Source organism: Rhinatrema bivittatum, chromosome 10 (genome assembly GCF_901001135.1).
Source record: "Rhinatrema bivittatum chromosome 10, aRhiBiv1.1, whole genome shotgun sequence".
NCBI lineage: Eukaryota > Metazoa > Chordata > Amphibia > Gymnophiona > Rhinatrematidae > Rhinatrema > Rhinatrema bivittatum.
Genome location: NC_042624.1, coordinates 26,055,917 through 26,078,722, shown reverse-complemented (window position 1 = coordinate 26,078,722; position 22,806 = coordinate 26,055,917). Strand labels below are relative to the sequence as shown.

Genomic DNA, 22,806 nt, shown 5'->3' with positions numbered 1-22,806 from the left:
AAACGTCAAAGTGCTGAAAAATGCACATTATTTAAAACATAATTCAAAATGCATATACATTAAACTGTTATATAAAATATACACATGAAAATTGTGAGAAACAATGCAAATAAAAATGTGAAAAAATGCAAATTAAAAATGAAAAGATCGTGTATTTGGTAAAACCTAGATGCTGCCGGCTCCCAAAAGAAAGTTTATGCCGAACATAAAACACCGTATGAGGGTCTAAAAATACTCATTAAGTAATCTACTGACCACGATCAAAATCACAGACGTTCACTAAAAGATGCCTTAACAAAAAGAAATGAATAATTCCTCAAAGAAGAATCAAAATAAAAATATGATATTTAAATACAGTGAATATGTACAGGGAGAGGGAGAAGAGGCAGTTACAACAACCGGTTACAGACAAATCAGGATCGGAGGTTCCAGTATTAACATTAGATAAAAATAGAATTAATTTATCCTCCAGGGCAGGGGTCGGGAACCCATGGCTCGCGAGCCAGATATGGCTCTTTTGAGGGCTGCATCTGGCTCGCAGACAAGTGTCGCCATACTTCGCGGTTCCCCACTGACCCAGCTGCTCCCCGGTCCTCCGCCGCCCGGGCTTAAAATGCTGTCAGCCCGGGCGGAACGCGGCAGGACAGCTGGAGTCAGCGGCACCGGCATGCTCTCTTCTCCCCCCCCCCCCCCCCCGCGGCCCGGAAGAGGAAGTGGAGAGCATCGGGTGCCTGCGCGGGAAGAAGAGACCACACTAGCATGGTCTCTTCTTCCGCGCAGGCACCCGATGCTCACCACTTCCTCTTCCGGGCCGCGGGGGGGAGGAGAAGAGAGCACGCCGACTGGAGTCATCCGGGTGCCTGCGCGGGAGTCATCGGGTGTCAGCCGGGTGCCAGCGCTGGAGTCATCGGGTGCCTGCGCGGGTCTTCCTGCACAGGCACCCGATGCTCTCCACTTCCTCTTCCGGGCTGCGGGAAGAAGAGAGCACGCCGGTGCTCTCTTCTTCCCGCGGCCCGGAAGAGGAAGTGGAGAGCATCGGGTGCCTGCGCGGGAAGACCCGCGCAGGCACGCTAGTGTCCGACGGGAAGAAGACTGCAGCGCGGCTCGGAGGAAAATGAAAATCTTCAACCGCGGCCGATGGGACTCCGCCTTCGCCTCCGCGAGGGCTGAAAATGAAGGAGGTTAGCGTTGGGAGGTGGCTGCTGCTGCCGCGAGTTCCCGGGGGGGGGGAAGGGGGAGAGAGAGAGTGAATGAATGAGCGAGCAAGCATGTGTGTTTGAGATCCTGTGTGTGTGAGTGAGAGATTGCATGTATGTGAATGATTGAGAGCCTGTATATGTGAAAGAGAGTATGTCTGTGATTGAGATCCTGCCTGTGAGAGAGAGAGCATGAATGTAAGTTTACCATTGGGAACCTGTATGTGTAAGTTTGTAATTGAAAACCTGTTTGTTTGAAAGAGTATGTGTGTATGATTGAGATCCTTTGTGTGTGAGAGAGATCATGTGTATGTATGATTAAGAGCCTGTGTGTATAAGTAAGAGAGAGATCATGTGTGTCTGTGTCTGATTGACAGCTGGTTTAGGTGATGGAGCATGTGAGTATGTGATTGAGAGCCTGTGTTTAAATGAGAGAGAGAGACCATGTGTGTCTGTGTGATTGAGAGCTGATTTAGGTGAGGGAGCATGTGAGTATGTGATTGAGAGCCTGTGTTTAAATGAGAGAGAGAGACCATGTGTGTATGTGTGTGATTGAGAGCTGATTTAGGTGAGGGAGCATGTGAGTATGTGATTGAGAGCCTGTGTGTAAATGAGAGAAAGAGAGGACATGTTTGTAAGCATGTAAATGAGAGTCTGTGTGTGAGAGAAAAAGACAGCATGTATTTATGTGATTGAAAGCCTGTGTGTGTGTAAGCGTGAAAAGATAGACAGCATGTGTGTAAATGTGTAATTAAGAGCCTATATAAGTGAGAGAGAAAAAACATTTGTATATGTGAGTACTGAGAGCATGTGTGTATAGGTGTGTCATTGAGAGCCAGTGTGAGAGAGAGCGCTGGTATGTGACTGAGAGAGGAGAAAGTTCCAAGCAAACCACCCCACCTCCTGCTAATTCAGAACAATCTCAGGACACCTGGATATCAAACGTTCCCAGGTATGCAGAGCAAAAAAATTTTTGTATCCTTATTATTTTTCATTACTGGATCTTTGTGTCTATTTTGAAATATTTTGTTGGTATCTGGAAATGTTTTATATGAGTTTTTAATTATTGGATATTCCACTCATCAGCTGTTTCGAAATATGTTCTTTTTGTTAGTACAGTTTTACTGCTGATGATTTTATATTTCTTGATTTGTTTTATAAGGATGTGTGATGTTTCTTTTTTCCTTTGTTACACTGCATACAGAGACTCTGGCTTGTTGCAGTTTCCAATTCAGTTTTTGTCTGCATGCTTCTTGTTATGCGTTTTGGTCTCTTTATTCTATGTTAGGTGAGGGACAGCACGTGATTCAGGTGAGGTTTTCTGCTGGCGTGTAGTTTCTGTGTAGGACTCTATAGCAGCCTGACTTGGTCCGTTTTCCTAATAGGAGATGTATTGGTGTCTTAAGGCCTGGTGTAATATTTTCAGAGACTTATTGTACTTTAAAAGTGTGATCTTACATAAAATGCACACATTTACTTGTATTTAGTTTTAAACATATTGTATGGCTCTCATGGAATTACATTTTAAAATATGTGGCGTTTATGGCTCTCTCAGCCAAAAAGGTTCCTGACCCCTGCTCCAGGGTATTAAGTGATGATGAAGTCAATATATTCTACCCATAGAGGACACTCTAGAGAAAACATTAAACCTAGCCAACATGTACCTAAGCATTATAAAACAACTACTGACACAAATGGAACTTGTAATTAATATTGATAAAACAGAATTTCTTCACTTAGAATGAAAAAATTCTGAAATCAGTCAAACATCAATAATACTCAAAGACAACCAGAAAATTGAACTAGCAGAAAACGTACGTAACCTGGGAATAATAATAGACCCTGAAATCAATCTGAAACACATATCACTAAAAGTAATGGAAGGTTATGCAAAACTCATAGTACTCAGAAAACTTAAACCACTGCTAACTCAAAATGACTTCCGAACAATACTGCAGGCACTAATCTTCTCCAGCACAGATTACTGCAATGCCCTTATGTTAGGACTACCTAATACAACATTAAGACCACTGCAAATACTTCAGAACACAGCAGCTAGAATACTAACTAGAAAAGAAGGAGGGACCATATAACTGAAACCCTAGCAGAGTTACATTGGCTACCAATTGAACACAGAATTAAATACAAAACCCTATGTATCATTCACAAACTAATTTATGATGAGAAATCAGACTGGTTGAACACAGCATTACGGGTACACGCTCCACACAGGAACCTCCGCTCAGCAAATAAAGCCCTCCTAACCATCCCATCAGTTAAAACAGCAAGACTGACACTAGTGAGAGAGAGAGCCCTATCACTAGCAGGACCCATAATCTGGAACACAGTGCCTCCAGAGATCAGGCTACAAAGTAATCTCAAGGCATTCAAGAAAAACCTAAAAACATGGCTTTTTAAACAAGCATTTTACAAAGAGACAGGAGAATAGAGAGAAATATTTCAGGAAAAGACAGAAAGGCACCGACACACAGTCCTTAGGACGATACAGTAGATTAGTCTATGAACTCCACACCACAATAAACCATAACTATAATACTATGTGTGATAAAACTACCGCTGTAAGTACCTTGGTACAATTGGTCATGAACTACTTTGCTAAATGACTATGTCTAATGATATATTGTAACCGAACCTTTGACGGCACCTGTTAGAATGAACTATAGTACACTTTTACCTACATTAAATATGTGCCTACATGTAAACCTGTTAGAATGTACTATAGTACACTTTTACCTACATTAAATATGTGCCTACATGTAAACCTGTTAGAATGTACTATAGTACACTTTTACCTACATTAAATATGTGCCTACATGTAAACCTGTTAGAATGTACTATAGTACACTTTTACCTACATTAAATATGTGCCTACATGTAAACCTGTTAGAATGTACTATAGTACACTTTTACTTACATTAAACACGTGCCTACATGTAAACCTGTTAGAATGTACTGTAGTACACTTTTACTTACATTAAATATGTGCCTACATGTAAACCTGTTAGAATGTACTATAGTACACTTTTACTTACATTAAATATGTGCCTACATGTAAACCTGTTAGAATGAACTATAGTACACTTTTACCTACATTAAATATGTGCCTACATGTAAACCTGTTAGAATGTACTATAGAACACTTTTACCTACATTAAATATGTGCCTACATGTAAACCTGTTAGAATGTACTATAGTACACTTTTACTTACATTAAATATGTGCCTACATGTAAACCTGTTAGAATGTACTATAGTACACTTTTACCTACATTAAATATGTGCCTACATGTAAACCTGTTAGAATGTACTGTAGTACACTTTTACCTACATTAAATATGTGCCTACATGTAAACCTGTTAGAATGTACTATAGTACACTTTTACCTACATTAAATACGTGCCTACATGTAAACCTGTTAGAATGTACTATAGTACACTTTTACTTACATTAAATATGTGCCTACATGTAAACCTGTTAGAATGTATTATAGTACACTTTTACCTACATTAAATATGTGCCTACATGTAAACCTGTTAGAATGTACTATAGTACACTTTTACCTACATTAAATATGTGCCTACATGTAAACCTGTTAGAATGAACTATAGTACACTTTTACTTACATTAAATATGTGCCTACATGTAAACCTGTTAGAATGTACTATGTACACTTTTACTTACATTAAATATGTGCCTACATGTAAACCTGTTAGAATGTACTATAGTACACTTTTACCTACATTAAATTTGTGCCTACATGTAAACCGTTGCAATGGTATTTAACTTAGCAACGGTATAGAAAAGTTTTTATATAAATAAATAAATAAATAAATATTAAGCAAAGGTCTATCATTCATTCCTACACCCTCCTATAACTCACAAGAGCAGTATCCAATCCTAAAAGGATACAATTTTTGCCTACACATTTCTTACAATTGTCTTTTAGTGCTGGTTCATTACAAAGACTGGCACATTTAACTAAGTATCCAATGTTTCCCAAAGGTTACATTAATTGCTTGCACAGCTTTTATAGTTACCTTTCAGTGTTGGATCACAGTGAACTTCCCTTGATGATTTTATACTCCTCTGCGATTCTTGATTTCCAAGGTAAATAGCTCTTCATTAATTTGTTACTGTACAGTTATATAATATATATATTTTTTCTGTATAAATAATGTAACATCTACAGTTAGTTTTTTATTTTTGTTTGAATATATATGTCACCATTTTAACAAAATTTTGTAGATAATTAATAATTAATTTTAGGATGATTGATTTTTTTGTTTGCTTACTTGTAGCCCCTGAGGCAGCGGCTGTTGAGCTGCGAAACTCGGCCTGAGTCGGGCATTTTTATGAATACGCCTATACGTCTCTACTTTAATAAATATTTGGAAAAGATCAAGGCGTCTATTCTTTTTTTGTTTACTTAATTCCCCAATGACTCCCCTCTTATTTTTTCAGTAACTACTGTGCATCTTTCCTGTCACACCAGGCAAAGCATTACCATCACCAGGAGCCAGGGCACCTGTAAATGTTGAAACTTATGTGGCTTCTGAAGGAGCTATTTATAAATAGTATTTCTGACCAAATATAATGATGGTGAGCAAACCAGAAAGAAGAGAGAGGAAAGCAGAGATACCAGGGGAGAACGCTCTCAAGCAGAAGAACACCCAAAGACAGAAATCTCTGTGATGAATTTGAAAAAGTACACAAACCCCCTGGGACCATTAGTAGGGGAAGAGACAGGATGACACACAGCATTAAGCAGGAGATTGTAGATAACCAGGATCTGAAATGGGAAATCAGGTGTCCTGGGCCACTGAGCTGGAGTCAGGGAACACCCCCCCCCAAAAGCAGTGCAGGACCACAGGGCTGGTCTTCTTCCTAACTGACCCCCTCCCCTGCAGGTTGAGCCCTTGGGTTCTGGAGGCCGCTAGGACTTACCTTCTGTGGAACATCAGGGCATGGACTGGGAGCTGAATACAGGCTGGGAGCTGAGGTCAGGCATAGGCTGGAAGATGGGGGCAGGTACAGGTGAGAGCTGGATACAGGTACTGGCTGAGGGCTGGGTATAGGTATTGATTAGGGCTGGATACAGTCACAAGCTAGAGCTGGATCTGAGGCAAAGGAAAAGGGCAAAGCCTTGGGAATAGACAAAGGACAAGGACAGGTCTGAGCTAGTCAAGGACAAGACTGGACTAGACAGGGAACAGGGAACAGGGAACAAGAAGGCCCAACAGGGCATGAGATTGGGCAAGATAACTCTAGTAGGCCCAGAAGCTGTAAAGCCCAGGAGGGCACATAACATGACAGGGAGGCCTGAGAGGCCGCAGAACAAGGCTTTCTGGCCTAGAAGGCCCCAGAGCAAGGCAAGAGTCCAAGAGAGGCCCCAGAGCAAAGCAAGAGTCCACAATAAGCCCCAGAGCAAGGAAAGAGTCCAAGAGAGGCCACAGAGCAAGGTGAGAGGTCAAGAGAGGCCACAAGGCAAAGCTGGAGGCCCGAAGGCCACAAGGCTAGGCAAGGCAAGAGGCACAGAGGCTATAAGGCTAGGCAAGGCAGGAGACCTGGAAGCCACTAGGCTAGGGAAGGCAGGAAGCCCGGAGGCCACAAGGCTAGGGAAGGCAGGAAGCCCGGAGGCCACAAGGTTAGACACGGTAGAATAGCAAGGAAAGTGTGTCTGGGTCAGAGAGCCGAGGTGACTCAATGAAGAAGCCCTGAGGCATTGAGCAGGCTGGGTTAAGAATTGCTGAGGCTTGGGCATAGTAGGATCAGTGAGGAGGTAATTGGTAGGTAGTGAGCAAGGCTCGCTGAGGACACCTGATGGAGGGAAAGTGTGCAGCAGATTGAACCTTGGCACAGGAAGACTGCACAGCAGGCGAAACCATGACAGGGTTTTACATTCAATGTGGCTAGTGAGTGGAAGCCAATGAAAGTCTTTTCATGAAGGGGTGGAGGCCCTGGAATCATAACCAGTCTGTTTCATTTTGAATGAGTAGTTTGGGTGGCTGCAGACAAGAGGCTGTTATTTTATGAAAAATGTGACCATGATAGAACCTTACACCTATTAAATAGCTGGAACTTCAAATCTTAGTGATGGAGGAAATATGAGTGCAGAGAGGAGAAATCCAGTATTACCACCATGTTCCTGTCTGGTGCCACTGGTGACCCAGAAGAAGAGGGCAGAAGGAATGCATGCGAGGGAAGAAATGGAGGTTAAGTCTTTAGTTGCAATGAGTGGGAAGTCAACTTAGAGATGAGAAAAGCAGCAGCCCCAATGTCCTGAGCGAGGGGGGAAGATATTATCTATTAATAGTTCATTAGATTTAAAGTTGCTTTGATTTTAAATTCTTTCGCCCACAATCCTTGCAATTCTGTGAAGCCACAGGAAGCAGTCGTTCAGGAAAGAGCATTTATCTGATAGGTCCATTCTGATGATGTCACAGGCAGCCTCTCTGGCATTGGATGGAATCTGATTCCAGGCCACAGAGTTACAAGCTGTGTCCATTCCTGAGCTGATGTCATGCTACCAATACATTGATAATGTTAGCTAACTGTGCAATGATGTGGCCCCTGGAAAGAGCACGTTCATACCTTTGTAAGCTAGATCACCTTCTGTACAAATAGGATGAGAAAACGTGGCCTGCAGACAAAACAGGTACAAGCTAATACTTGTACTAGACACGTTTGCCTTATCTGCCTGTAGTTAATTTCTACGTTTGGTACTTTCCTGTGGCCTGAGAGAATGGGTCTGTGTGTGAATAGCAGTTGAAGTAAAGGCGGGATGAGTGCTGTGTTGTGAGTGGGGGAGGGTTTGAAAGACTGGATGAATAACTGAACAAGTGGGGTTAATGCTAGCTTGTGTTTAATAACTAAAACCTGCAGACATGCGAGATGCAACCTCTCGTCATTGGTAAACCTTATTTTTCGTGCTGTTACATTTTTCATAATGCAATGGCAATATGTTGAACCGTGTTTCTGAATGTTTGTTTATCGTGCATTTTTGCAGAATAAAAATGATTTAAAAAAATAAAATTAAAATCACAAAGAAGCCATGTATAGGCAACCTGAAGGTCTCATATTTATGTGGTGATATTATTATGCCCATCTCAAAGAACTTTAGCTCATGTGTCTTGCACTCTCTTGTAGGTATATGTTAGCACAAGAAGTGGCACTTGGGTGGTAAGACATGTTGGTGATCACGGCATCCCAATGGACATATTGTGCTTAACCCGCTTCTGCAGTTGGGTCCAAGGTTGGCTTCCTGCAGCTGCTGCCACTAGGATGAATGAGAAGAAGAAGAACCAGTGGTTTGATCATAAGAATTATGGCCTGCAGCCTCAGAACAGGTACAAAAGTGTGGAGAAGAGATGGCTGAGGGGGGATATGATAGAGGTGTTGAAAATCATGAGAGGTGTAGAACGAGTAGATGTGAATCGGTTATTTACTCTTTCGGATAGTAGAAAGACTAGGGGGCACTCCATGAAGTTAGAATGGGGCACATTTTAAAACTAATTGGAGAAAGTTCTTTTTTACTCAACGCACAATTAAACTCTGGAATTTGTTGCCAGAGGATGTGGTTAGTGCAGTTAGTATAGCTGTGTTTAAAAAAGGATTGGATAAGTTCTTGGAGGAGAAGTCCATTACCTGCTATTAATTAAGTTGACTTAGAAAATAGCCACTGCTATTACTAGCAACGGTAACATGGGATGGACTTAGTTTTTGGGTACTTGCCAGGTTCTTATGGCCTGGATTGGCCACTGTTGGAAACAGGATGCTGGGCTTGATGGACCCTTGGTCTGACCCAGTATGGCATGTTCTTATGTTCTTAACCTTACGTGACACCCATTGCAAATCAGCCACTCCACTGATAAGAAAGAGAAATCGCAGGCAGATTGCAGGAAATAATTTATGAAAGTTTGGCTATGCTGTAATTGGTCTTTTTAATGTCCTACATCATTCAAACTATTATGGGCACATTATGATCACTGGTACCAGCAGTGACTATCGCAACACGGATAATGGTCCAAGAAATACTGTCTGCAAGTAGTTGTGAGTAGAGACTAGATGGCTTGGGGGACTGGCAGAAGGCGGTACACTCATTCTTCTCTGAGGCAGAACGACTGGGGTTTGGAAAATGGCCACGGAAGCTTTTTCCCTTTTATTTACATTTTAAATCAAATAAACAGTATTTGAAAAGAAAAAGTACATAGTCAAGAAATAATCCACAAATGAAAACACATATTCAATTATACATGAAATTTACTTCAAAATAGCCCACAACTAAGGAGGGCCCAACCCAAGGGAAACAAAAGCATTGAGGCAGGCAGATACTTAGAAAAAGACAAAAGGTGAACTGATATCTTGGATCATATCACAACACATGTCTTGCATTTCTACTAACTCATAGCTTCCTTCTTAGAGTTTAGGAAAAATCTCAACTTTATGTACTTTACAGCAGCACATTTGCAAGGAAAATGAATAAAGCTGTAATTGAAGGAGAGGAGCTATAAGGAGAAGAGTTAAAGGTTTTCTGGAACTGGAATTCTGTTTAATCATTATGTTTGATTTGGAAGATTCTTCAGTAAACTATTTTTTGGAGCACAACTCAAGTCTGGAGAGTGGATTGTTTGTGTGTCCCTGCAGGTTTTCCTCCCCCTGGCTCACATCTCTGGAGATTTAATTCCCTACCTCGGGATAGTAACCCCTATGCTCTCTGAGGCTGGGGATGGTGACGCCAGGGGGACAGGGGATTACACCGCCTTTCCTCTAAGGCAGCAGTTATGTATGACAAAGCACAGGCAGGGGTCTCGCTATCCTCTGCCAGCAGGACACTGTGCTTCCCGGTCTCCCACTGGCCCCTCTTCCCTCCCCCTCTTCCACCTCTTCCTCTGCCCGGGCTTGAAAATGCTGATGGCCTGGGTGGAAGGCGGCAGCAGAGTTGGGGCAAGCACTCGGGGGCAGCGGCGACGGCATGGGCTCTGCTTTCTGAGGCACATCACTAGTGAGGCCCATCTCCTTGGCGTGAACTCCATTTACCATTACCCTTTGTCACCTCACACTCAACCAGTTTCTAACCCCATAAGTCACTTTAGGGACCATATCAGGGTGCTCAGTTCATTTGTCACCTATGTGGAACTGTATCAAAGGCCTTACTGAAATCTAAGATACACTACATCTAAGGCTTTCCCTTGATCCAACACTCTGGACACTCAGTCAAAGAAATTGATCAGATTCGTCTGACAAGAACTACTTTTGGTAAAACCATGCTGCCTCAGATCTTGTAATCCATTGGATTCCAGAAACTGTACTACCCGCTCTTTAAAGTCACATTTGTAGGCGGAGGCTTATTATAACACAACTTGTTTGGCAATGCAAGTTTGAAAGACAGAACAAAAGCCAAAATCTACCAGGGTAGCTAGCTGATCAGATATTCAGAACCACATGGATGTAATTTTTTGTGTTTCTCTGCAGATCTCTGTCAAAAGAGCCGGTGATTAATGATGAACTGCCATATCACATCTTGTGTGGTCATGTAGTGGTGAAACCAAGTTTGACCAAGTTCACAGAAACATCAGCCATATTTGATGATGGAACCATAGAGAATGATATTGATCTTGTCATTTTTGCCACAGGATACACTACTTCTTTCCCCTTCCTTGACGAATCTATCATTAAAATCAACAACAACCAGGTATCCTTGCATAAAAATGTCTTCCCTCCTAACCTGGAGAAGCCAACATTAGGTGTCATTGGCCTTATCCAGCCCACTGGGCCCTTTATGCCAATGGCAGAACTGCAGGCTCGCTGGGCCATTCGCGTGTTTAAAGGTAAGCAAGGGGATGGGGCTCAGATTTGTTAACAGGAATGAGTCCTTGGACTGTCTTTATTTATTTATTTTATTTATTTAGGGTTTTTCTATACCGGCATTCATGGTTAGAAACCACATCATGCCGGTTTACATATAACAAGGTGGTGTGAACGAAATAATGGAACATAAACAAGTGCAGAGAGAACTTGAAGTTACAATATAACAAGGATCATATAACTGGGGAGAGAATTAGAGTAAGATAACCGAGTAGTAAATATTAATAATTTACATTATATTGTGAAGTCTCTTATATGATGTTGCTGTCCTTCAATTGAGGTCTGGGAAGTTTATCCACCTTTCCATCTTCAGCAGCTATGCAGAAACAGCCAACAGGCATGAGCCTGGTTTGTAATTGTTCTTCAGCTTGCAACCTATAGAAATCTCTGACATTTTTGTGCCTGTTCCTTCTGAAGGTTATATAAATGAACTTCTCAATTGAACTCATCCTACCCTCTTAGCCATAGCACTGAAGTTGAACAACTGCTGCCCAAAGCTTGTCTAATAGAAGAGTGAATATTGTTCAAAGGACTTTTTCCAAGCCTGCGGAGCATGATTGAATGAGGGATGAAAGGTGTAAGTGGAGGAGTCTGATTGGGATGGATGGTTGAAAAGGTTTTAGGCAGCTTGTTCTGTTATTGTTCAACTTTGAACATATATAACGTTTTACAATACTGCTTATAGTATATTTTGTTTCCTCCTGCTTATATGATTAATATGTCTATATTGACATGTGGCTTTGTGTTTTCTTTGTACATGGATATTGCAACACTGTCTTTTAGGACCACATTTGTATTGCTTTCTGTTTTTGCTGCGGAATAAAAAGTATTTTGACAAAAAGAAAGAACAGTAATTATAATAATAAATTGTTACATGGTTTGATTGGGAAAAGCTAGACTGTTCCTGATGTGCATAGGGAGAACTTTCAAAGCAAAATTTTAAAAATATTCTTGTAAATGATAACATTACCTATATTTGGAATTTGTAGATGCTTTATAAGAAGTTAAAAGGTGCTGTGTGCAATATCTCTTAATTATATTAGTGTTGTGGAGTGCAGCTTTGAGTGAGAGGACCATGAAATTAGCAAAGCAAGGTGAATATGCGATGTCTCATCTGGGCCTTGTCACCAGAGTGGTGATCTGGGAAAAGTTTAAGGAGCGAGAATTTAGACTTGTTCCTGGAAGTGTAAATGCTTGTTCCAGTTTAGATGTTTTGGTGAAATCCTTGGAGGCATGCAATTTTGGTGAATAACCACCAGATGGCAGCAGAAGTGGTAAAAGGACCCAGTACAGGTTATAATGTCCATGGAGTCTATGGAGGGAAGTTTCCAGATGTCGTTGGCTAGTGGGCCCTGTAGATTGTTTTCCTTTAAGAGGGTGGGAAAGAAGATCCTCTTTGGGGAGTGGTTTTAGAACTATAAATGATGGTTCCAATTTTGGCAGATAGGAGGCATCTACCATGGTTTAGGGGTAGACAGAAGCAGCCAGATTAGCTGGTGGAGCCCAGGGACCCCTCCACAAGGAGAGGACCCTGCAGGGGCTTCTCCCCACCAAGGGAAAAGGCCTGAGACAACTGGGAAATTTTTTGTTTGCCCAGGAACTACCGAGATACTCAGTCTCAGTTACCTAAAGGCAAAGTGTATCAGGGATGCCAAGGAAGTCCAGGGATACTTCAAGGGGATAGAGGTGTCAGGCACTATGGATGGAGATAACATGTGGTCCATGTGTGAGTACTTGAGACTTGGAAGCTAGGAAGAAGGGAGTTAACTTATCCTATGGTGGGAGGTTGAAGAAAAGCAAATATTCTGAATGATATATTCAGCATGTCATCATGGTGAAGGGAAAAGTGTGAGAGTGTTATGGTATTGCTGGAGGCACTGGAATAATTCCTATGAAGAATTCGACAAACTAGTTGAGGATCTTTATTGAGTAATACTAAATGGTTATCTAAACTGTGAATACCTGTAGTCTTTAATCACGTCAGCTACTGTTTGTCAGTATTTTACTATCATAGAAACATAGAAATGACGGCAGAAGAAGACCAAATGGCCCATCCAGTCTGCCCAGTAAATAAACTGTTATTGATATACGACTCAGTATGTACTTTAATTGGGATACAGAGATTTCCAGACATCATCAGTGATAGTGGGGACACAGTCTACAGTGGGGTTCCCTACTCTAGCTCAGGAGATTGTCTTACTCCCTTTGCTGCCTCTGGAATGGTCCACTACACCATCTGATTGACCATTTTTCATTGTTGAATCCTCTCCGAGAGACTGGTCCTTAGCCACAGCAAGCAAGTGCCAGACCTTCTCAAATTGTATGTGCCCTATCTGGGGGTGCCAGATTGAATTTGTCTGTGGTAGCACTGTTATATAATAAGATGCACCAAAAAACATTTGCAGATGCTTTCTATTTCTTTAGCCTAGCTTCCTGTAGGAGCACTGGTCTTAGGTCATCATGTCTGTATGTCTGTCTGTGTCCTCTAATAATTTTGTAACTGTTCATTTAATTTCATTCAGATTTGTGCCAGAGATAGTAGAGTGTCTATTGACCTCATCTCACACGTCCTCAGTCTTAGGATCATCTCTCTTTTTCTTTCCTGCAGGGAAACAGTTCAGTTCCTGTCAGGGAAATCAGAGCACGTTAGGGATATTATCGAGCATTTTTGAAGCTGCCTTGCTTTGGTTAATGTCTGTGGTTGCCAGCTGACTCTGTTTCTTGCCTACTTTCCGACAGGCATAATCCATGTTTAAGGACATATTTAAAACACAGAAATTCACATAATGAATGTCGTATTAACTATGTGGATATTTCATGAAATGTCCACACATTTCCTTTGTTGAGGTCTTCCATGATGTCTTAATCTACAGGGAATGTTTCTTCTGCTGGGCGCAAAGGAATAGTTTAACTGCTTTTCCACTGTGTGCAGCAGCACGGGTTTAAGAAACCCCCAGGAAGGAGAAGCGTGTCACGCAGTCTCTCTGCCCCCATTCTCATTTAGTCTACCTTGCAGGACAGTAAGCAGCTTTCCCGTTCGTCAGGTTAAGATGGCGGCTTCACGTTACAGTAGTCAAATGCCCTTTTCTTTTGCAGGGCTGTGCACGTTGCCTCCCGTGAACATCATGCAGGCCCACATTGCCGCAACGAACAAGCTAAGAATCAAATGGTACAGTATTAAAGTATTAAATACATGAAAAGCATCATTAAAGCTGTTATTAGTAAAATCCCCTAAAGAATTTATGGGTGCTTCACAGGAGAAAACCAGTAATGAAAAGAATAAACTGTTTAATTTTCTGAAAATCATCACTCACTTGTTTATTGAGAGGGTGCTAAAAGCCTGGAATAGCTTACTGGGGAGAGATAATGGAAAAATTAAAACATGCTTGGGATAGAGATAGAGGAAATCTAGTAGAGCATGGTTAATCTATTGCAGTGTTGCAAACAACTGACCCTTTACTCCCTAAGAGCAGTTGCAAGGGCAGAGATAATAATGAGAAAACAAGGCATAGATAAAGGAAGCATGGGAAACACTGCAAGCCATGGGGTAACTAAGTGGGAACCAGCAGGCAATAACTCCCCAGACTGATGCTGACAAGTTGGTGGTGGCCAAGTATTATCCAATAAGACAATGAAGATAGAGGTGACCAGAGGTTAAGGCATCAGCCTTATTAGAAGTAGCTGCTTAGATTATTACAAAGCTGGGTGGTAAACCATGCAAAGAAATTGGATTAAATATGAGAACTTGTATACTCATCTGCCTAGAATGGGAGAGAATCAAAGAGGAAGACAACAAGAACCGGCTTAGATAGGAATCTGTATTCTACAAGCAGTCAAGTTTAGAAGGGATTGCCACATTGCTGTGTCCTGGAGGCAACATGAGATATGACAACTTATTCAATATCCCACAGCGAGTTGCTGCCTTGAACTCATGTGTTAGTACTTCTGAACTACAATTCAATTCTCTAACCACAGATACCTCTTCAATTTTTGCAAATCTAAGGAGAGGAACAGCACATGGGACAAAACTGATTTTGAATATTGCAAGAAAATACATCCATTGAGTATTTTTTGAAGAACATCTAAATCATTTTTTCTGAGAAAATAGTTTATCTTCTATTATAGTAATGAATTTCCTAGAAGGATATGCATATAAAGCAGTGATCACTGGTTTTGTCAATCCTTAATAATTAATTTAGAAGAAATAGTCATACTTTTGAGCAGGGGTGCTCAAACCTGTCGTTGGGGGGGCCCCTCAGCCAGTCAGGTTTTCAGGATATTTCTAATGAATATGCATGAGATTTATTTGCATGCATTAACTCTTATGGAATCATATTTGTTAGGGATATCCTTAAAACCTGAATAACTGGGAGGGGCCCCAAAGACCAGTTGAGTACCCCTGCTTTAGTTTTTCTGGCTGGCACATCGTTCAGGCTTTTCAGCCTTAAGAATTGCTATTGAAAAAGGCCCCATCAGTGGATGAAATTGTTAGATTTATGCTTTTCCATTGTGAGAATCTCTCTATGCAGAAAGTTCTCTCTTGATAATCTGAGTTGGACCCAACACTATGCTGCATCTGTTCAGCTACTGACTGGGATGAGACGCCCTCTTTCCCGTCTCTTTTGGACTGAAAGTGTTTGGTCTGTTTGCTAAAACCCTAGCAATGTTTCTGTCAATGAGTTTATTGATTTTTTATTTATAGTAAAGCAGTAAAAATATTATGAGATGGACAATTGATAACCTTGGTTCATTTTTTTAAAATCGTGATAGAAAAATGCTAATGAAATGCATTCTCACTCATAAATGTTGATTTTATCTGTATTTTCTTTTTCTTAAGCTTTGGCACCAGCAGAAGCCAGGCCTTGCAAACAGATTATATTTCATACATGGATGAGCTGGCAGTGGCAATGAATGTGAAACCCAGTGTGCTGATGCTGTTCCTAAAGGATCCAAAACTGGCCAGGGAAGTGTTCTTTGGCCCATGTACCCCTTATCAGTATCGCCTAATTGGACCAGGGAAGTGGGAAGGAGCCAGAAACACCATCCTGACCCAATTAGATCGAACGTTAAAACCCATCAGAACTCGTATTGTACCTGATCCTCCACACAAGTTGTATACCTCCCGACATTTGGTCATGATTGTTGGCTTTTCTGCCTTCATTCTTTTTGTCCTTCGTTCACAGTCTTCCAGTCTCTTGGTCAAAATTTCTGGTTGGCTCCACTTTAATAGTCATCTTCCTTAGAGGCTCTGAAAAAAAACATCTCCTGGTCTGTCAATTTGACACTGTGAAGAAGAATAATTGCCTAGAGGAGGGGGTTGCCTATATTTTGTTTGTGAGTTGAACTAGAGTTGAGAGATGAAAAATGTTCAATGTTTTCCATTTTTATTTTTTACTATATTTGGGGATTTTTCAGGGTTTACTTTCAAAACATAAAAATCAGGTTTCTTTATTTGTATTACAGCAAGAAAAATAATTGTACTTGCCAAAAGTACCATCATCCTGCATCAGCTCGTATCCAAGAACAAGGATTATAAGAAATAAAAACTTAAGTCCATCTTTAGTCCAACAATATTTTTCTTAAATATTTTTTTAATGTAAAACTTAGCTGTTCATAAACTGATTTTGACTTATTAGAAAAAAAATGGAGACCAATAAGATTAGGCTAAACTTTTTATATAGTTTAGAATATGGCAGCAAGGTTGATTTTTGGTTGCCCAAGAAGGACAAGTGCGACTCCACTCTTATGCCAAGTGCATTGGCTTCCAGTGACATGCTGGATTCAATTTAAATTATTAGGCTTGATTTAAGACCTTGAGAGGTGAAGGAGCTGGATATTTACAGCAGCTGTTGAAAAATTATGTTCCAAAGAGGAATTTAAGATCTTCAAATAGTGGTCTTTTACAGAGTCTATCTAGGAAGGAAATGCACAAGGAAATTAGTCGCACGAGAATGTTTCAGTCAGTAGTGTAAAACTTTGGAAATTAACACCACGGTAGATTTGTTTGGAAACAAATTATCTGCCTTTTAGAAAGTAGATAAAAATTTGAAAAAATAGTAGACCCAACACTCTTATTACCCGCATTCAACATGATGGTAAGCTTTACTGTCCCCCAATTAACTGAAGAACACAGACTTATTATGGATGCTCAAATACAGTTAGTTGAGATTCAGACATTTCTAAGTTAAAATTTGCTAAGGCACCAGGCCCTGATGGGTTTAGCCCTGAATTTTATCATATCTTGAGTCGCTCTATTGCACCACTTTTGCTAGATATGTTTCAACAGGCTAGAGTGGAAGGTGCCTTTGATAGGTATCAGAATTTTGCCACAGTAGTTTTATTCCCTAAACTGGGTAAGGATTTAACATATCCAGAGACTTTCCACCCGATTTCCCTATTAAATAAGGATTTAAAAATAATATCTGCAATTTTAGCATCTAGACTTAACCTGATAATTTCCTCTGTAGTTGACCATGACCAAACTGGTTTTATAAAGGGCAGAGTTTTTAATTCAAATATTCTGAGAGCTTTGTTGGCTATTGAATCTGTATCTAGAGGAGCATCCGATAAACTTCTGTTGGGATTGGATGCCGAAGAAGCATATGACCAGGTTAACTGGGATGTTTTGCATTGCATTTTAATGAAATATAATTTTGGGGAGGAATTTCTTTGATGGATTCATTTACTTTACAATAAACCTAGAGCCCAAATTCTAGTTAATGGTTTATTATCTCAACAATTTGTTTTGGGTCATGGCACGCGACAAAATTGCCCATTATCGCCTTTACGTTTGTTCTTTTTTTGGAACCTTTGACTATTAAGATCTTAACATTCTTTTCAGGGTATTTCAGTTGGTACCAGAACTTCTCGGAAAGCATCTGGAAACTTAGAGCTTGCCCAATTTGTGCACAACTCTCTTCCTTGAAAAAGGAGCTGACTAAGGTTAAAGCTCAATTAGCTTCAATTACAAGAATTACACCCACATTGCATTACTCAGAAAATAATTCCCCAATACCACAGAAAAACCAGGAGTCAAGAAATAGAGATACAATAGGCTCAGGTAGGATAACACGTGACCCACAGTCACCCAATCTGTACAGATGGGCAGCCAACATGTGACCCACAGTCACCCAATCTGGACAGATGGGCAGCCAACAAGTATACCCCCCCACTCAAACAGGTCATTAAGGAATTCATTAAAAACCAGGATTACAGTGGGCTCTGGTAGAATTAGACCTGTGATGAAGAGACACACACTGTACCAAATGCAAAATGAACAAAAAGTCTTCTCTATATTAAAAACTGAAGAAGTTCTTGAGAAAAACATTGAAGTGTTACCAGAAAAGAGAAAAAACCCAATGCATGCAGAATTTCAAGATCCATAACCAAAAGAAAAAGCTAATTGAGATGGATAACTCTGTCATCAGTGGCACAATTGCAAAAGGAAAGAGTGACGTGAATAACAAATCTCAACTAAAGTCTCATAAGGAGTCCAGGAAAAGCAATAACCTTAAAGAGAGAACCTGGAAAGCTATGACCACAAATGCTCATAGTATGGGAAATAAAATCCCAGATCTGCAGGCCCTAATGACGGAGGCACAATTGGACATTGTTGCTATCACAGAGACATGGTTCACAGAATCTCATGATTGGGATACAGCAATACCAGGCTATAACTTGTTAAGGAAGGACAGAGTGGATAGAAAGGAGGAGGTGTGGCTCTTTATGTCAGAAACAATATCCAAGCATCTGAGTTGCAAGGAATTTGGGGCAAGGAAGAAGCACTATGGGTCGACCTAAAAAAAGATGACAGAGCGTCCATTTATATTGGAGTGGTTTACAGGCCTCCAAACCAAAAGGAAGAGCTGGACAGAGATCTGGTTGAAGACATCCATAAGATAGGTAAGAAGGGAGAAGTGGTGATCGTTGGTGACTTCAATATGCCAGATGTAGACTGGAAAATCCCATCTGCAGAATCTAAAAATAGTAGAGCGATAATGGATGCCATGCAAGTAACTTTGTTCAAACAAATGGTAATGGAACCCACGAGAGAAGGAACTATACGCGACTTAGTGCTCACTAATGGAGATAATGTCTCTGATGTCCAGGTGGGCGCCCACCTCAGCACCAGTGATCAAACGGTATGGTTTAATATCACTAAAAGAATATGGAAAAGCAGCACAAAGACCCGAGTTTTACAGTTCAAAAACACGGACTTTGAGGAAATGGGGAAGTACCTAGAGGAAGAACTAAAAGGATGGGAGAACGAGAGAGATGTGGATCAGCAGTGGGCCAATCACCAAGGCAACTAATCTATATGTTAGAAATGTAAAGAAAAGCAAAAGAAAATTGAAACCTATCTGGTTCTCAAAGGAGGTGGCTGACAAAATTAAAGCTAAAAGAACAGCATTCAAGAAATATAAAAGATCCCAAAGGGAGGAGCACAAAGAAGAATATTTGATTCAACTGAGGGAGACAAAGAAATTAATCAAGTCAGCAAAAAGTCAAGCGGAAGAGAGGATTGCCAAGGAGATAAAAAATGGTGACAAAACATTTTTCAGATACATCAGTGAAAAGAGAAAAATCCAAAGTGGTATAGTGAAATTGAAAGGTGGAAATGATCAATGTGTGGAGAGAGATGAAGAAATAGCAGAAATATTAAACGAATACTTCAGCTCTGTGTTCACTAAAGAAGACCCTGGAGAAGGACCATCTCTACACAACAAGAAACTGGAGGGAAGTGGTATAGATGAAAATCCTTTTACAGTAGAAAATGTATGGGAAGAGCTAAAGAATCTGAAAGTGGACAAAGCCATGGGGCCTGATGGGATTCATCCAAGGATACTTAGGGAGCTCAGAGATGTGCTGGCAGGTCCGCTGTGTGACCTGTTCAATAGATCCCTAGAAACGGGAGTGGTGCTGAGTGATTGGAGAAGAGCAGTGGTGGTCCCGCTTCACAAGAGTGGGAACAGAGAGGAGGCTGGTAACTAGAGACCGGTTAGCCTCACTTCGGTGGTGGGAAAAGTAATGGAGTCACTGTTGAAAGAGAGAATAGTGAACTATCTACAGTCGGAAGAATTGATGGACCAGAGGCAGCATGGATTCACCAGGGGAAGATCCTGTCAGACAAATCTGATTGACTTTTTTGACTGGGTAACCAAGGAATTGGATCAAGGAAGAGCGCTCGATGTCATCTACTTGGATTTCAGCAAAGCTTTTGATACAGTTCCGCACAGGAGACTGGTGAATAAAACGAGACGCTTAGGAGTGAGTGCCGAGGTGGTGACCTGGATTGCAAACTGGTTGACGGACAGAAGACAATGTGTGATGGTAAATGGAACTCTCTCTGAAGAGAGAGTGGTTTTAAGTGGTGTACCACGAGGATCTGTGTTGGGATCGGTCCTGTTCAATATCTTTGTGAGTGACATTGTGGACGGGATAGAAGGTAAGGTTTGTCTTTTTGCGGATGACACTAAGATCTGCAACAGAGTGGACATGCCGGAAGGAGTGGAGAGAATGAGACAGGATTTAAGGAAACTGGAAGAGTGGTCGAAGATATGGCAGCTGAGATTCAATGCCAAGAAGTGCAAAGTCATGCATATGGGGAGTGGAAATCCGAATGAACTGTATTCGATGGGGGGGGGGGGGGCTGATGTGCATGGAGCAGGAGAGAGATCTTGGGGTGATAGTGTCTAATGATATGAAGTCTGTGAAACTATGCGACAAGGCGATAGCAAAAGCCTGAAGAATGCTGGGCTGCATAGAGAGAGGAATATAGAGTAAGAAAAGGGAAGTGATTATCCCCTTGTACAGGTCCTTGGTGAGGCCTCACCTGGAGTACTGTGTTCAGTTCTGGAGACTGTATCTACAAAGAGACAAAGATAAGATGGAAGCGGTACAGAGAAGGGCGACCAGGAAGGTGGAGGGTCTTCATCGGATGACATACGAGGAGAGATTGAAGAATCTAAATATGTACTCCCTGGAGGAAAGGAGGAGCAGGGGTGATGATTCCGACTTTCAGATACTTGAAAAACTTTAATGATCCAAAGACTACGACAAACCTTTTCCATTAGAAAAAAGTCAGCAGAACCAGAGGTCACGAGCTGAGGCTCCAGGGAGGAAGACTAAGAACCAATGTCAGGAAGTATTTCTTCACGGAAAGGGTGGTGGATGCCTGGAATGCCCTTCCGGGGGAAGTGGTGAAGTCTAAAACTGTGAAGGACTTCAAAGGGGTGTGGGATAAACACTGTGGATCCATCAAGTCTAGAGGACGTGAATAAAGAGGAGACAGCAAAACACTGCATGGAGCGGCAGTAGCCACAGAGGCATTCACGGAGCGGGATGCCAGTGGTTGGTGTTTCACCTTCACGGAGCGGAAGGATGGAGGGCTGCCATTTCAAAAAAAAAACAAAAAACCAGGGGTGGGTAAGAGTATGGGGCAGGGGTGTGGCCTGCTTATTGCAGCGGTTGCTACCCCTAATTGAGCTGGATGTTCACTTGGATGCAGATTCGGCACTGCTCTCTACATTGGTGGTGGGGTGGAGGGGAATTAGGGCTGGAACATAAGAACATAAGAAAATGCCATACTGGAAGCCAATAGTGACAGGTGGGAGAGAGTAAAAGATAAAAAAAAATAAAAAAATGATAAAGTGCATAGCTTGCTGGGCAGACTGGATGGGCCATTCAGTCTTCTGCAGTCATTTCTATGTTTCTCAACAATCAGATGCAAATGTTACCTTTTTCGGTTAAAGATAAAGTTAGATCTCTTTGCTCCTTGGTATCATCTTTTATATGGAGAAATAAAACTGCATCAAGATATGTTATACTGCCTTGACATTCAACACAACAGTATGTGGGGGGCTGGCCTTACCTAATTTGAGATTTTATAGTGTAGCTGGATTGCTTAGGATCATTCAAGAATGGATCTCAGGGGGCCTGTCACGCTTTCACCGGTCCCGTCCCTGAAAGAGCCTTCCTGGCCACTTGCAGATTCAATTAGAAGTTCTCTGTAATGTCATGCAGTTCAGAAGTCTGGCCCCATGGGCCTAACTGCCACCTCCCACAGTATCTCTCAGGATATGTTCCCTGTCCTTTAGATACAACCACCCACTGGCAGTCTCTTAAACAATATCCTTAAGTAGGCACATCCGGAGAGTCAAACAGCCTGTATCTCCCAGCTCACCTTCCTGGAAGTCACACCAGTCATCCATCTAAGCAGGAGCACCAACGTTCCAGTCTTGCCAAGCAGGTAGCACAGTCCTTCTCCTTCAGTCCCCAGCAGGAGACTGACTCTGCTGGGTTAGGGAGTCTTTTATACCTTGTAAACTCCTCCTCCTCTGCCAGCTAATTGGCTCTGGGGAAGTCCCACCCTTAACCTCCCACACCTGTGTTTGTCTCTATGGTTACAGGGGAAGCCACCAAGGTATATCCTTGACTCTGTGTCACCTGGGTTTTCTTCCCCCTCCTTCTAGAACTTTGGTTCCAGGGAGTTTTTGTTCCTGGCTTTATTCTTCCTACCCGGTCTAGCATAGTGACCCCCGTCACAGGGCCATAAATATGATGTTGGGGGATTGCTTGAAAAATGAGCCTTTCCCTATAAATCTGTAAACTTACTACATATCCCCAAATCTAACTGGGCTCTGGGGTTAAGATCTTGTTTTAGGTTGAGGGATCTATAAAGGGAATGGAAATGGTGGTGATCACAGTTAAACAGAAGTGACATTATT

The 22,806-nt window shown here is 41.5% G+C and overlaps 1 protein-coding gene and 1 long non-coding RNA gene across 2 annotated transcripts in view; one reads left to right on the top strand and one right to left on the bottom strand.

Moving 5' to 3' along the window:
• Positions 1-14,226, top strand: part of LOC115100003 (dimethylaniline monooxygenase [N-oxide-forming] 2-like) — a 36,061-nt gene extending 21,835 nt beyond the window's left edge. The window contains exons 5-7 of the mRNA XM_029618128.1: positions 8,363-8,562; positions 10,688-10,907; positions 14,177-14,226. Of these exons, the coding sequence (XP_029473988.1) occupies positions 8,363-8,562; positions 10,688-10,907; positions 14,177-14,200 (444 nt within the window). The 3' untranslated portion in view covers positions 14,201-14,226. The remainder of the gene's footprint in view (positions 1-8,362; positions 8,563-10,687; positions 10,908-14,176) is intronic.
• LOC115100004 lies at positions 13,505-22,343 on the bottom strand. The gene is made up of 3 exons (XR_003858943.1): positions 22,263-22,343; positions 16,175-16,328; positions 13,505-14,235 (listed from the first exon to the last, which is right to left on the bottom strand). It is a non-coding gene; the product is annotated as an uncharacterized LOC115100004 (long non-coding RNA).
• Between the last annotated feature and the right edge of the window lie 463 nt (positions 22,344-22,806).